We start from the raw sequence: 16,864 nt of genomic DNA, 5'->3' as shown, positions 1-16,864 counted from the left end.
TTTCATCTCGGTCGCGATTATCATTGATTCATGTTTCTTTTGCACAATCCATGTTTCCGCCCCATACCTATGTCATTATCGGATTAACTATGCTGTTATATTATACTCTGAGTTTAGTTTTGTTATCTATTTCTGATTTCCCAAAAATTTTATTGTTTAATGATAGGTCTGGATCCCGCGTATGAAAAAAAAGTTGATTAATAGCAAGCTGAAAATTTGTTAATAGCTTAAGGGTGTCTAGTCGGACAAACTTTGATATATGGGAACACTGGAACAGGGGAAGTTTTAATTGTGGAACAGGTTAAAAGTTTGGAACGGTCAGACCACCAAAACGGCACATGTATTTTGTCCGACAGAACCGACTTAAACTCTCCGAACAGAGATTAAACTCTCATGCAAAAATCAGACTGCTATTTATCACCAAATGGGCGTAACAAAATGAGTGGAACATGTAGAATGTGTCAAATGACAGGAATTATGATAGGTGATAAATAGCAGTCTGATTTTTGCATGAGAGTTTAATCTCTGTTCGGCGAGTTTAAGTCTATTCTGTCGGACAAAATAAATGTGCCGTTTTCGTGGTCTGGCCGTTCCAAATTTTTAACCTGTTCCACAATTAAAAGTGCCCCTGTTCCAGTGTTCCCATATATCAAAGTTTATCCGACTAGACACCCTTAAGCTATTAACAATTTTTCAGCTTGCTATTAATCAACTTTTTTCTCATACGCGGGATCCAGACCTATGAATAATACACGTTAGTAGCCTTCTTAGTTTATTATTTATTGCCATGTCCGATTTCCCATCATCTGTTATTATATTTTCCAAATATTCAAAAGTGGATATTCGTTCTATTACTACTTATTCCTTTACCATTATATTTGTATTTCTTTCATTTTTCTTATCTTTATTTATTATCATAAGTTTTGTTTTATCGTATTAAAATTTGTTTTATTGTTGTAAATTCTGTATCTCTCTTTGCCAAATGTCTATTATTTTTGCATTTTCTCTACATTATTGTCATTATTAAGGATCGATTATGGAGAAATATTTTGATTCTACTTGTTCATTCCAATATCGTGTGTTGCCTTATAACTGAAAAAAGTCTTTTAGCAGATTACCTAATATCACTTAATAATAGGAGGTAGATAAATCTTTTTCCTTGACTAATTTTACAATAGTTTTAATAATAGAAGCTGGTGACAAATTTGTTGTTAAAGTACATTATCGGTTATTAATTAATATCGACGTGCTGCATAAAATGTGTATGATATCTTTATAGTTTTATCGTAAAATGTTTGACTAATTGATTTATTGGTAAAGAAATATTCGTCATAGATAACATAACTTAAATTATCTGTGGAATGTGTTAATTCGTTAAAATCATTATTCGTTATTCATATTGAAATAGATCTTGAAATTTTTAATCAATGTGATATGATAATGGGTATTTCATGTTTTACTATTTGCTATCTGTTATCCGGCAGTAATTAAGGACTTTTATTTACAAAAAAAAAACAACTGAATTAAAAAAGCATTAAGGATTAAGGCCATCGATACATAATTCGCAAATATTTTACGGCTATCCCTACTTTTTCTGTCTTTACACGGCAAATGGCGTGTAATAAAATTCACACTGGTATGGATATGTAAACATTACTAGAATGTCATTCTACTTGAAAATGTCATCATTAACTTAAAGAGATGGCTTTTGAATGTTCTTGGATAACTTATTTGTATAATTGCAAATTATTAATTTAGTTAATAAATGTGATTATTTCATTCATAGGGGATTCTGACCAATAGAAAGCTACAGAAATAAAAATTAAACTGATAATTTTTGATAACATCCTGTCGTCAAGTATATTACGTCAAATGCCCTTCGTTGCTACGAAAAAATACATTCAGTGACATTAATGACAAATAATGTTTTAAAAATTATAAAAGTGATGACTTTCAACAGTCAAATATTTATAACAACTGCGTGTTTAATTGTATTAATTTGTACTTACATAAATAAATAATAAAATTTTGGTTTTGAACAGTTTTATTCATGAAATAATCGCAACAAATTGCACTCGATCTCTAAAATTATTAGAGCTCTTGTGCAATTACTACTGATAATTTTTTCACCAACTATGTATTCAGTGATTGTGATAATTTATATGTAGGTACAAAAAAAACTAATACTCAATAGAGAAAAGAGGAAAAGTGTTAAAGTGATTTTTTAATAATTTATTGTTACTATGGAACGCTTACAATTTTGAACATCTTTAACAGCAAAATCCTTGGATTTGGATCACAGAATATATTATCCTGATGTATTCTCTGCTTGGATCTTCCACAAATAATACACAATAAACAACTTTTTATTAAGTTCACGTCTTAAATCAATTATTTATCAAATAAACTATATATTAATATTATTTAATCAACAACTCAAAATATTCCCGATGCCATGTCAAATATTTAAAACTGTCACTGCATGATTTTCACTGTCTGACTGACAATATGCTGACAATATTCTATTCGACTGAGTGCGTTGTAAGACAAAGATAGATTTGGAAAATATTACCACGGACATTGTGTTCATTTTTGTCGAATCCTGAAAAAACCAATAAATATTTTTGAAAAATTTAAACGCAGAATGAAAGACTAAATTATTATCGAGGGCCGAAAGTCCCTTAGAATAAATAAAAAGTTTATTTTGACTGAGATATTTGAAATTAAAAATCACACTAAATTTTCTCTTAGTTTTCACCCCTGTAACTTATTAAAATAAACATTATAGAAGTTCTCATGGACTTTCGGCCCTCGCTAATAACGTAATCTTTCATTCCGTGTTTAAATTTTTCAAAAATACCTATTAGTTTTCTCAGGATTCGAAAAAAATTAATCCCCATTTGAATAGCATTGCAGCCGAAAATACGAACCCGACCCCTTAAATTTATTTGAATTGTCGTGTTCAATTATCTATGAACACATTTAGCTTTCTTCTTCTTAACGTGCCCTATCAAGTCCCCTTGACGTTGGCGATTAACATGGTGAAACTGTCTCTGTCTCGAGCTATCCTAAACAGTTGCTCTGCTTTCTTTATACATGTCCACTCCCTGATATTCTTCAACCAAGAGGCCTGTTTTCTACCAATTCCGCTACGTCCTTTTATTTTACCCATCATAATAAGTTAAAGAATATTATATCGGTCTCCCCTTACTACGTGTCCAAAATAGGCCATCTTTCTACATTCGATATTATCAAGCAGCTCGCGAGTAGCATTTGCTCTCTTAAGGACTGCCACATTTGTCAGCATAGCCGTCCATGGTATTTCTAATGTACGTCTGTGCAGCCACATTTCAAAGGCCTCCAAACGGTTAATGGTGGATATTTTTAATGCCCATGCTTCAACAACGTATAAGAGGACTGGCCAATCTCGATTCTACATTTTATCTCTTTATCTGAATCTAGTTGTTCAGTAATATGGCAACCAACATATCGATGGTGAAAGTTCCCAACCTCCTATGTGAATTTTTGGCTATTTTGTTTTGTTACCCTAAATTAAAGAGAATATGTAGTTTTACTGTTTACAAGCTCCTATGTCGTTATTTCATTAATTGGCTTCTAGATGGCCCTATATGAAATAACGACATAGGAGCTTGTAAACAGTAAAAATACATATTTTTATTTGATTTAAGGGTAACAGAACAAAATAGCCAAAAATTTACATAAGAGGTTGGGAACTTTCACCATCGATATTTAAAATTGGCAGGGTTGGAAAAAACCCGGGTTTTTTTTAAAAAGCCCAACCCGACGGGTTTTTTGGGTTTGTTTAGGTTTTTTCGGGTTTTTTGGGGATTTTCAGTTTTTTATTTAGATTTGATATGTAGTTTCTGCTCTATCAAAAGTTTTACAAAAATTATGAATTTTATTGCAAAAATAATAAAATAACAAAATATGCTTACAAAATAAAGCAACTTGACATAAATAAATACATTTGGCATCACTGGCCATCAGTGCATCAGCACCTGCACTACGTCATTTGCCTCCACGCCAACAGCCGGATAATGGGGAATCACCGATATTTCTTCGGGGATTTATTTAGAGCACAAACCTCTTAACACGTTAATCGCCCAAATGATTAAGACAGACCTTAATGTTCATACTAGTAGTGAAGGTTGCCGTATGGGTGTCAGAGCGTGTACAACCATAAGATCTGAAACCCAACTGTTGGGTGTCATGGCGATTAACGTGTTAATTTTGTCAATTTTAACTGTGCGATGCATTGATGAATGCGTTTTGCCGTGGCGTTCTGGAGTTGTGAAATTACATCATTCTGAAATTATGGCAAATAACAGTAGATGTGGAAGAAAATTAGATTTCAGTTGGGCAGACGTTAACAAAATTGAAACGGAAGGAAAGCTTAAAGCCGAAAGTAAACATTGTAAAATTTTAATTAGCAGCAAAATTGAAAGAATAAAAGCACTGATGCTTTGTTTAACAAGAAACTTGTTTATTTTTTTATTTGTCTATATACCATGTTTAAAATAAGTGTTTTATTAGTTTAGTTTCAGTTTCTCTCGTTTTGTATTCACCTACTACTTACTTCATGGTATTTATGCTAGTTTTTGTTTTTATTCAGAAATAAATATATGTATATGACGTTCATTCAACTGAAAATTTGCTATTTTTGAAAAAACCCCAAAAAACCCAATAATAGTGGGTTTTATCAATTGAAAAAACCCGAAAAAACCCACTGGGTTTTATAAGATGGGGAAATTCTATGCCAACCCTGAAAATTGGGTACTCTTTGAATTATATGACCATCACCATATAACCGTGAATCTTGATGTGCTAAACGGCTAAACACCATGTATTTTGTTTTTTGAACTGTTTATGTTTAGGCCAAACTCTCTTCCCACTGTGTCAATGGCATTTAAAAGACATTATAAGCCATTCATCTCATCACTTAAAATAACTGTATCATCTGCATATCTGATTGTATTTATCAGGATTCCATTAACTTTTTGATTTTCTGAATTTCTGTTGATTTTCCATTTATGCAAGCTGTCGCTGTTTGACGCCAGTATAATTTTTCTATGATTCGTACGTCTTGATCATCAACTCCTTTATCCTTTAATATTTTAATTAATTTGTGATGCTGTACAACTGTACACGATCAACATATTTAGCACAGAGACTATAAAATGATATCTGATTCGATGTATATCAAACTTATGAAAATCGATATGCACACTTATGACTTGAAACTGAAGTATCAAAACACATACTAATGTAACTATTATGAATTTAGATAATTGTTTTTATGAAATATTTTAATTTTACAACTCATTTAAGTACATTACATTAGATTACTACTTTGTAAAAGTTACGTTTATATGGGATTAGGTTATAATGATAATTACATATTTGGATATTTGTACCTAAAATACTTAACGTTTTGATTTCCACTCCTGAAATCTTTGTCAAAAGATATTAAAAACGATAATTCTTTGATGAGGTGTGTGTAACCACAAGCGCCAAATTATTGTTATTATTGAGGTTGTATCACACTCCTGTCAACAAAATTTTGTACTTTGCCTGTGATGGTTATAGGCAACAACCAGCTTTGGTTGGAGAGGTATGAGAGTGGATGTTTTAATGCTCAGTGATACATCAGCTCTGATTATTTTGTGTATTTGTGCAATAATTCTGTGTGTCATAAGACTCTGTGTGTGTAAGTGTTCGTAATAATGAGTTTTTGGGGCTTTTTATAGTCCAAGCTGTGGGTGAAAAATAGGTCGATTTCAGGATATAATTCAGGAATTTTTGAAACCTATTAGGTGTTGTAAAGGACGATGTCAGGAATAACTTCTAGTAAAATGTAGCCAAAAATGTGCGCTTTTTTATTTATGACGTTTTTCATTTGTTAAATTTGCTATTTTTAAAGATTTTAAATTTTTCAGCTTAGGATATTCATTTTAGAGAAAAACTTTAAAATAGAAAATTGTAGTATATTAAAAAACCTACAATTTGAGATATGGCAAGTTTAATTTTGTTAATTGGTTATTGCAAAACAGCTTGCGAAACGTCCAAAATGTAAAAAATAACTTTTTTATTTTTTGTAAGACTTTAAAATGAAGACCTTTCAATTCCAAATATAAAAAAAAATGTAAAGCCCGATTGGTGAACTGGTTGCTTAGATATTATAAATTGTTTATCCCGAGAGGTCAAATGTCGAAGGCTATAACTTTTTGAAAAAAAAATCGTAGAGAGTTAATACTAGATCCATTGTCCTTCTAAAGACTTATATTTTCATATTCTAATGTAAATAAATGCATAAAACATTCTTCGATCTCTTATTTCGGGTTTGAAAATAAGAGGGCAAATTCCGTTATAAACATTTAGAAGTGAAGCGGCCACTATACATCCTACGAGTTTTTAACTTAAAGATTATTGTTGCTGAAGCCGAGATGATTGTTTTTGTTTTCTTAAATCGTAGTGACTTTATTTATAACAATTAAGAAATTATTTCACAGTCATTGACTAAAGAAAGACTTATGTTATCTTAAAATAACAATTATTTTAAAAGAAAATTACATTTAATTATTAAAAATTGTTTTTAAAGTGGATCGAAGATTTATTTTTCTCTACGATTGTGATTTATTGTATCGGTTGCCCTTAGCAACGTATAGTACATTGAATCACGGTTTTTGCTCCAAATTTTAAAGAACCGCTTGAATTGACATGAAATTTGGCATACACATAGCCTAACATGTCAAAAAAAGTAATATTGTGTGTGCTTTTGCTCTGGGGATGAGTTTCACTCCTTATGGGGGGTGAAAAAATATACGTTCAAAATAAGTCCGGAAATGGATAAACTGACTAATTCTAAGCAATATTTGTTCTATAGCATTTTTTCACTAAGTTAATACTTTTCGAATTATTTGCGAATAAATACGTTTATTTTTCAACAAAAAAAAACACGTTATTAGTCGTGTTTTTGCAAGTAGCTCAAAAAGTAAGATTCTTAGCAAAAATATAGCCCATAAAAAATTGAAACAAATGGTGTATGCATGAGATCCCTAGATATAGTAAAAGACGAGTTAAGGTAAAATTGAAAAATCATAAAAATTTATTTTTAGCATTTTTGTATAAAATTTGATTTTTGAACATGTTCCACCAATTCTAGATAAAAATAAACTTCATATTCTGTTTCAGCGACCTCGAAAACATAAAGAATAACCAAAATTTGCCATTCACCTAACCTACCATGGTCGATTTTTCGATTCCTAAGCCTCAAATTAGGGATGCCGCTCGCCTAATAGGGGCCGCTTTACTTCTAAATGCTTAAAACGAAATTTGCCCCCTTATTTTCAAACCCGAATCTAGAGATTGAAAAATAGTTATGCATTTATTTACATCAGAATATGAAAATAGGTCTTTAGAAGGAGAAGTGGATCTAGTATTAACTCTCTACGTTTTTTTTTTTTTCGAAAAGTTATAGCCTTCGACATTTGACCTTTCGGGATAAACAATTTATAATATCTAAGCTAAGCAACAAGTTCACCAATCGGGCTTTACAATTTTTTTATGTTTGGAATTGAAAGATCTTCATTTTAAAGCCTTAAAAAAATAAAAAATAAAAAGTTATTTTTACAATAAATAATGCAATTGCAAAAAACGGCCATTTTGGACCTTTCGCAGGCTGTTTTGCAATAACAAATTAACGAAATTAAACTTGCCGTAGCTCAAATTGTAGGTTTTCTAATTTACTATAACTTTCATTTAAAAGTTTTTCTCTAAAATGAATATCCTAAGCTGCAAAATTAAAAATATTTAATAATAGCAAATTTAACAAATGAAAAACATCATAAATAAAAAAGCGCACAATATTTTTGGTTACATTTTAGTAAGTTATTCCTGGCATCGGGCATCGTCCTTTACAACAACTGATAGGTTTCAAAAATTCCTGAATTATAACACGTTTTTTCACCCACAGCCTGGGGTAGTACGTTAGTTTTATGTATTGTGTGCTGCATATGTGTAGTGTATGATGATGTGTGCCTCACGTTTCCCTGTCCTCTATTATTGGTATGTTTTTAAAATCCACAAGAAAAGAATTTTCCTGTAGCTGGCTGTATACCATTAATCACAAAAATTTTTATTGAAAATCCTTTAAAAAAGGTATATAATTTTATTAAAATTCTTTAAATGGTTACATCAAATCACAGAACGTTTTCGATATAAAAATATCATCATATATATCTGCACTGATGACTGCACTGTGATTTGATGTAGCCCTTTAAGGGATTTTAATAAAATTATATACGAGTGAAAAATAATTTCGACCACGAATCAAGTAATCTGTTAACCGAGGTACACAGTACCAAGCACCACCGCTAGGAGAACACTCCAATAATGCGTCGCAGATTACTTATATGAAACGTGGTCATTTTGTACTCTAAAACCGAGTAAGGTATGACAAAAAAGAAAATAATCGTTTCGTTTTGATTCAATTCGAGTCTCTTGCCATCCTCTGACACCTGATGTTTCGGAATCTATTCCTTGTCAAAGAGGCTTTGCAAGTAGACTGAATTGGACCATAACGAAACGAAGAAGAAGTGCAAATATTAAAATATTTTCACCGGAGTATGGTTAGACTGTACTCTAACGGGGAACGATGAAACGAGTGAAAAATAATTTCGACCACGAATCAAGTAATCTGTTAACCGAGGTACACAGTACCAAGCGGCGCCGCTAGGAGAACACTCCAATAGTGCGTCGCAGATTACTTATATGAAACGTGGTCATTTTGTACTTGAAAACCGAGTAAGGTATGACAAAAAAGAAAATAATCGTTTCGTTTTGATTCAATTCGAGTCTCTTGCCATCCTCTGACACCTGATGTTTCGGAATCTATTCCTTGTCAAAGAGGCTTTTCAAGTAGACTGAATTGGACCATAACGAAACGAAGAAGAAGTGCAAATATTAAAATATTTGCACCGGAGTATGGTTAGAATCTAACAGGGAACGATGAAACGAGTGAAAAATAATTTCGACCACGAATCAAGTAATCTGTTAACCGAGGTACACAGTACCAAGCGGCGCCGCTAGGAGAACACTCCAATAATGCGTCGCAGATTACTTATATGAAACGTGGTCATTTTGTACTGAATTGAATCAAAACGAAACGATTATTTTCTTTCTTGTCATACTTTACTCGGTTTTAGAGTTACAAAATGAACACGTTTCGTATAAGTAATCTGCGACGCATTATTGGAGTGTTCTCCTAACGGCGCCGCTTGGTACTGTGTACCTCGGTTAACAGATTACTTGATTCGTGGTCGAAATTATTTTTCACTCGTTTCATCGTTCCCCGTTAGATTCTAACCATTCATCGTTCCCCGTTAGAGTACAGTCTAACCATACTCCGGTGAAAATATTTTAATATTTGCACTTCTTCTTCGTTTCGTTATGGTCCAATTCAGTCTTCTTGCAAAGCCTCTTTGACAAGGAATAGATTCCGAAACATCAGGTGTCAGAGGATGGCAAGAGACTCGAATTGAATCAAAACGAAAAGATTATTTTCTTTTTTTTACATCTTTCCACCGTGGTATATGTTCATTGTACCAGTTATGTTTGCATACCTGTGATTTGTCGAAATCCCTGTTTTTGATGTTTCATGTTCTTTGATTCTGATGCTTATTATAGTCTTCCAGTTTCTCCCACATAGAAATTGTTGCATTCACATGGTATTTTGTAGATGCAGTTCTTTGACAGACACACAGATGAATTTGAATGTGGTTTTGGTCATTTGATCCGTGATAATCGCTACAAACTTTTTGTGTGCATAATATAATCATGAAGAAAGAACAAACTGCATGTTGTTCATGAGAAAAACGCATTGTAAAAGTGATGAATATTGATAAAAACGAGTTCCCTTTTGTTACTAGTTTTGAGGTCGCTAAACACAAATATCACACCGACAGCAGTCTCCGAAGTAATGTTTTTCCAAAGTCAGGTTGCCAAGTGTCGGCTTTTGAGATTCTTTGATGTAAATGCCGACCATTGGCGTGGAAATTAAGAAAAAGGATCAGTTCATCAAACGCATATTTCAAGAAAAATCATATAATTTTTATTAATTTTTGCATAATTATATTCAGGAAAATCTCTTAATTTTTGGGCAGAAATTGTTTAAAAAATTTTTTAAACAAATTCAAAATATCACCTTTTGTGCTCCAAAAAATATTGTTTTAGGTTTCTGGGTGACTCTAAATAAGAAAGTTACTGTGTCATTTTTCTCAAAAGTTTATAGTTTTCGAGTTATAGGCGATTTAATATCTGAAAAATGCGAAAATACGCGTTCTGGAGGCTTAAAACTCATATTAATAATTATATATATAATTTATAAATAAATTGAAGTTTAAATATTAATTTTGAATATTCTGAACAATAATCGGGTCTAACCATTTAGACCGTTGTTTTTTAATTGTTAATTATGCGCATCCATCACATGTTTATGCTGTATACTATTTCAAAAATCTCTTATTTTGCTTTGTTCTGAAAAACATTTTTTTTGTTTATTTTGTGTCATTCTAAACAAAAAAGGTTTCTTGTCATTTTCTAAAAAAGTTAATAGTTTTCGAGTTCTAAGCGATTTAAAATCTGAAAACAGCAAAAATACGCATTTTCGAGGCTTGAAAACTCATATGTAAGATATAAGTTTTGAGGTTATCGTGTGCTTAAATTGAATTCTAAACATTCATTTTCAAGATTCTGAAGAGAAATTGTTTCGAACTTTAATTTAGACCGTTGTTTTTTAATTGTTCATTATGCGCGTCTATCCGATTTTTATGCCGTATACCATTTCAGAAATCTCTTATGAACTTCTCAGAAAATGAAAAGAAATATTTTGTGTTTAGAATGGCCTACAAAATCTAAAAAAAAAATGTTTTTCAGGGTTAAATAAGAGATTTTTGAAATAGCATACGGCATAAAATCGGATGGACGCGCATAATTAACAATTAAGGAACAACGGTCTAAATTGAAGTTAGACCCGATTACTATTCCAGAATCTTGAAAATGAATGTTTAAACTTCAATTTAAGCTCTTGACAACATCAAAAATGATAATTTAAATATCGGTTTTTAAGCCTCTAAAATGCGTATATTCGCATTTTTCAGATCGCCTATAACTTGATTTGCCTATAACTCGAAAACTATCAACTTTTGAGAAAAATTACAGGGTACCTGTCTTGTTTAGAGTGACCAAAAAATGTAAAAAAAATATATTTTGGAGCAAAAAAGGTGATGTTTTAAATTTAGTTAAAAAAATTGTTTAAACAAATTCTGCACAAAAAATAGCTCGGCGCCCTTCAGATATGTTTAAGGGGATATTTTTGAACAGGAATCTGCAAAGAAATCGAATTATAATTTTTTTCAGATTGGAACGTCCTCACAATATGGACTATCTACCTATTTTCTTTATAATAAACTAATAAGGTATAAACTGTTCATTGATAAACGTCCTTTGCAGCAGTGTCAATCCTACTCAGTTTTTTATTTCGTCGCTTTCGTTTTAAGGAATGATATGTAACAGTTCCTAATTTAACAATTTTATAGATCGTCTTATACCCGATTTTTGTTAATTCCTGAATTCTCGAAACAATTGCATTATCAATCATTCCAGTATATTTTTTTTAAACGAGTTCACATTGAACGTGCAAATCGTTATTTTTTAATTCGATTAATTATTTAGTAGCAAAATATAACCTAACCTTCCAGTTACAACTCCGCCACTGTTGGATGAACAAATTTTGGTTGTAGAGACACAGATGTTCCGTGGTGTGAAAAACGATGCCAAGTTAACGTTAGGCAGAGTAGGGAAGAGCTAATACTCATAAACTAATAGTGTTCTTTTGTTGTTGAATTGAAACGAAATATATAAGTAATGGATGTGACTACCACAGTTTGGTTTTTTATTACTTAAAATTTGATACTTGCGATGTTTAAACTTGTTTTGCTAACATTAAAGCAAATTCTTAATATCTTGTCTCTTATCTAAAATCATCAACATGGCAACGTCACTGTAAAAGAAGCTCCTTAATTTTGTCCAGACTACAGTGTTGCCGATACTCCAAAATTTCTTTAAAGTATAATATATACAAAGTTGCTTCAATTTATTAGTAAAGGCCCATTGAAATTTTAAGTACCTAGTTAACTAATTTATATATTTTTTAAAAAAAATTTCATATTATCTTTCTAACAGTGTCATTGACTAACAATTGAAAACTAAAGTAGGGAAAACATTTTCAGAATATATAAACTTTGGAATTTTAGGAAATATATCTGACAACGTTGATTCGAAAGCCGGTCTCTTTGATATCAATATGACTGCTGATTATGTTGGAAAATTATTAGTGGATAAACTATACCTGATGACCGCTATAGGTGTTATCAATGCCTTATTCTAGGGCTTTGTGAAAATTCGGTATATATTTAGCCAAAACTCATTACTCATTACTTTTCGGGGTTGCTGAACATGATTAGGGTTAAGTCACTAAAACCGGGGCTACCTTCATTTCCATTTTTTTTAATTAGAAATTTTTTGTTTTTGTTATATCCAATGTACCTAATATAGTAATATAATGATCAAAATGAAGTAATTAAGCATAAATACAAGATAAAAATGAAAATGTAAATGATGAATAAATTCCATATTACAATTTAGATTTTTATAACATTTTAATTTATAATTTACATAAAGACGAAGTAGTTTTCAATCCTAATAGTAATTTATTAATATTGAAAATATTAAAAATATTACTAAAATATTTTTAAATTGAAAACTTATTGGTACACTTTCCTGGTGACACCTCCAAGACTTCTACAATTTGCAAGTCAAATAGATGCTGCAGTGAAGACGAGAGGGAAGGAATTCTACACTATGCAATTCACATCCCCCGTCTGCAGCTGGTAAAGTTCCAACGGAAAAATGCACCTAGTTACTCTACATATGTATACTCTAATGGTATACATTTTTAATTTACATAAAATATAACAAACAAGATTTTTAAATTTTTAAAGAACTTAAATGTGTGGTGTTATAAAAAATAGTAACAGTTTTATTAATGCTCAGATATAAAATTTTATTAACCCACATACTCGTATAGTAAGTATAGGCCTGTATCCCGCTTACCAAAAAAAGTTTAATAATAGCAAGTGAAAAAATTATTAATAGCTTAACGGTGTCTAGTCAGACAAACTTTGATGTACGGGAACACTGGAACAGGGGAAGTTTTAATTGTGGAACAGGTTATAAGTTTCGAACGTCAGACTACGAAAACGTCTCATGTATTTTGTCGGACAAAACTTCCAATTGATTTGTTACTGTTTCATTAAATTCTCAAATCAGACTTATTTACCACCAATATAATTCCTATCATTTGGCATGTTCTACGTGTCGGACTTATTAAAATGTCCAACATATTTATCGGACAAACAGTTTTTCGTATATTATATACAGTTTGCTATTGAATAAACTTAAAAACAACCTGCTAGTTTTCACAATCATAAACTTGTCAGGATGACATGTTCCACAATTAAAACTTTCCCTGTTCCAGTGCTCCCATGCATCAAGGTTTTTCTGACCAGACACCGTTAAACGCCGTCTACACTCTCGCAGAAGTCGATCGAAGTTCAACAAGTACGAGAGTGTAGACGGCCACTTCTTGCAACATTGCCTCGCTTCGTTCTACTTCCGTTCTTTGGACTTTGGTCAACTTTGGCGAAGTAACTTCGCCGAGAGTGTGGAGCTCGCATTAAGCTATTAACAAATTTTCAACTTTTAAGTATATAATATGTAATAGTGATGTTGATTGTAGTTACTTTCGAGTATTCGTTACAAATCGTTACTTTTGTATAAAGTAATCATTTACATTATTCGTTACTTTGATTACTATGATTACTTTGTATTTGAGTACCGGTAATCATATCGAGAATCGTATATTTCTCAGTAAGCAGGTATTTTGTATAGGTAGTCCGATATAACAACGACCTTCACCGATCTGTTTAAGGGATAAAAATGATTTGATTACTATGATTACTTTTGTTACTTTTGTATTTGAGTACCGGTAATCATATCGAGAATCGTATTTCTCAGTAGGTAGGTCTGTATAGGTATTCCGATATAACAACGACCTTCACCAATCTGTTTAAGAGATAAAAATGATTTGATTACTATGATTACTTTTGTATTTGAGTATCGGTAATCATATCGAGAATCGTATTTCTCAGTAGGTAGGTATTTTGTATAGATATTCCGATATAACAACGACCTTCACCGATCTGATTAAGGGATAAAAATGATTTGATTACTATGATTACTTTTGTATTTGAGTATCGGTAATCATATCGAGAATCGTATTTCTCAGTAGGTAGGTATTTTGTATAGGGATTCCAATATAATAACGACCTTCACGAAGTACGAAGTAATCAGAGTAATCAAAGTAGATACAATAGTCGTTACTCGCTCTGATACGATTGGTACGAAGTAATCAGAGTAATCAAAGTAATCAAAGTAGATACAATAGTCGTTACTCGCTCTGATACGATTGGTACGAAGTAATCAGAGTAATCAAAGTAACGATTTGCCTCCCTGTATAGTAATCGTTACTTTTGGTGATCGTAAGTAACGAGTACTTTGTAACGAATAGTTACTTTTTCAACATCACTAATATGTAATCAACTTTTTTTGGCACGCGGGATCCAGGCATAGTAGTATTGCGCCATAAGAAGTATTCACGTCTATCGGCACTCCCTAAGTGCCAGGTGCCGATTTTTTATCAATATTCATCAAGTTATAAATTTTTTAACTTTGAATCTTTGCACTTGTAAAACAAAATGCATTTTTGTAATGCACACATGCAGTTTTTTATTTCTTTGTGATAAGATCCGACCACAAATTTGTAGAGATTTTTACAGATTAAATGCCCAAAATCGCATTCTATTAGCACTCTATGCAGTTGAGACATGGACCCTTAAAACATCAACTGTAAATAAGTTGGAGGCCTTTGAAATGTGGATCTACCGGAGAATCCTCAAAATTTCATGGACATCGCATATCTCAAACGAAGAAGTGCTGCATAGAATAGGCAAGGCAAGAGAACTTTTCAACACAGTGAAAGTTAGAAAAACATCATACCTAGGCCACATACCGAGAAATAATAAGTACCAATATGCTCAACTTATAGTGAAAGGAAAGATCGAGGGAAGGAGAGGACTAGGAAAGAAAAGTCTATCGTGGCTCAGAAACATCCGACAATGGACAGGGCTAAATTTTGAACAGCTAATAAGAACAGCTGAAGACAGAGAAGAGTTTGCAATTGCAGTTGTAGTAGCCAACCTCCATTGAGGAGACGGCACTTTAAGAAGAAGAAGAATTAACACTCTATTAGCATCAAATTTCAATTAATCATCTATGTCAGGTATTAGGCCTGGATCCCGCGTACCAAAAAAAGTTGATTAATAGCAAAGCTGAAAATTTGTTAATAGCTTAACAGTGTCTAGTCGGACAAACTTTGATGTATGGGAACACTGGAAAACAGGAAGTTTTAATTGTGGAACGTGATTTTAATTGTGGAACATGTCATCCTGACAAGTTTATGATTGTGAAAACTAGCAGATTGTTTTTAAGTTTATTCAATAGCAAACTTTACATAATATTATAAAAAAAAATTTGTTCGACAAATATATTGAGCGTTTTAATAAGTCCGACACGTAGAACATTTCAAATGACATGAATTATGTTGGTGATAAATAGCAGTTTGATTTTTGCATGAGAGTTTAATAAAAGGGTAATAAAGCAATTGAAAGTTCTGTTCGACAAAATACATGGGACGTTTTCGTAGTCTGACGTTCGAAACCTGTATAGTGTATACCCTATTTCACGAATATACGACTGTTTTGGATTATCTCGACAACGAATATTGTACTGTGCAAAATATGAAGAACGAAAGTAAATTGCAAATTACGTTGTCGTTTATTGGAATAATTATTAGAGCCATTTGCTTTCGTTTTTCTTACGTTGCACACTAAAATATTCGTTGTTGCGATAATCCAAAACAGTCGTATATTCGTGGAATGGCCTATAACAACTTCCCCTGTTCCAGTGTTCCCCTTCATCAAAGTTTGTCCGACTAGACACCGTTAATTAACAAATTTCCAGCTTGCTATTAATCAACTTTTTTTTGGTACGCGGGATCCAGGCCTACAAAATCCATCTTACTTTACCGAAAATCGATAATGCAGTGCTTCATTTCCACGACTGAATAGATAGATTAAATTTTTCAATAAATTATCTGTTACAGGTAGTTTCTCGAAATGGCAAGGAAAACTAAGATACAAAATTGCTCTAAAGACAGACAAAAGAGTAAAACTGATGAGCGAAATTACTTCTGGAATACAAGTCATCAAAATGTATGCATGGGAAAAACCATTCGAAAAAGTCGTAGAGCTCTCTAGAAAGTATGAAATTTAATTTTTTCCTTGTTGTTTAATATAATTATTCTATTTTTTTTTAGATACGAAATAGATATTATAACAACTACCTCTTATTGCTATGGCGTCCTATCAGCAATGGGCATATTCACAGAACGTATGATTTTATACATCACAGTCATTACTTTTGTACTAGTTGGACAAAGATTAACGGGAGATGTAGTTTTTTCTTTAGCTCAGTTATTCAACACTGTTCAATTGATCATGGCGATATTCTTCCCAAGAGCTTTGTCATTTTATTCTGAAGCCAAAGTTTCTATTACAAGGTAAGTATTTTTTGAAACGAATGTATCAATATTAATAAATTGCATCAT

The 16,864-nt window shown here is 32.0% G+C and overlaps 1 protein-coding gene across 1 annotated transcript in view; it reads left to right on the top strand.

The window, feature by feature from the left end:
* Positions 1-16,864, top strand: part of LOC114324821 (ATP-binding cassette subfamily C member 4) — a 258,504-nt gene that overhangs the window by 128,006 nt on the left and 113,634 nt on the right. The window contains exons 6-7 of the mRNA XM_050648247.1: positions 16,361-16,517; positions 16,574-16,816. Of these exons, the coding sequence (XP_050504204.1) occupies positions 16,361-16,517; positions 16,574-16,816 (400 nt within the window). The remainder of the gene's footprint in view (positions 1-16,360; positions 16,518-16,573; positions 16,817-16,864) is intronic.

The sequence above is a fragment of the Diabrotica virgifera genome, chromosome 4 (genome assembly GCF_917563875.1).
Source record: "Diabrotica virgifera virgifera chromosome 4, PGI_DIABVI_V3a".
Taxonomy (NCBI): Eukaryota; Metazoa; Arthropoda; class Insecta; order Coleoptera; family Chrysomelidae; genus Diabrotica; species Diabrotica virgifera.
This window is presented reverse-complemented; position numbering and strand designations above follow the sequence as displayed.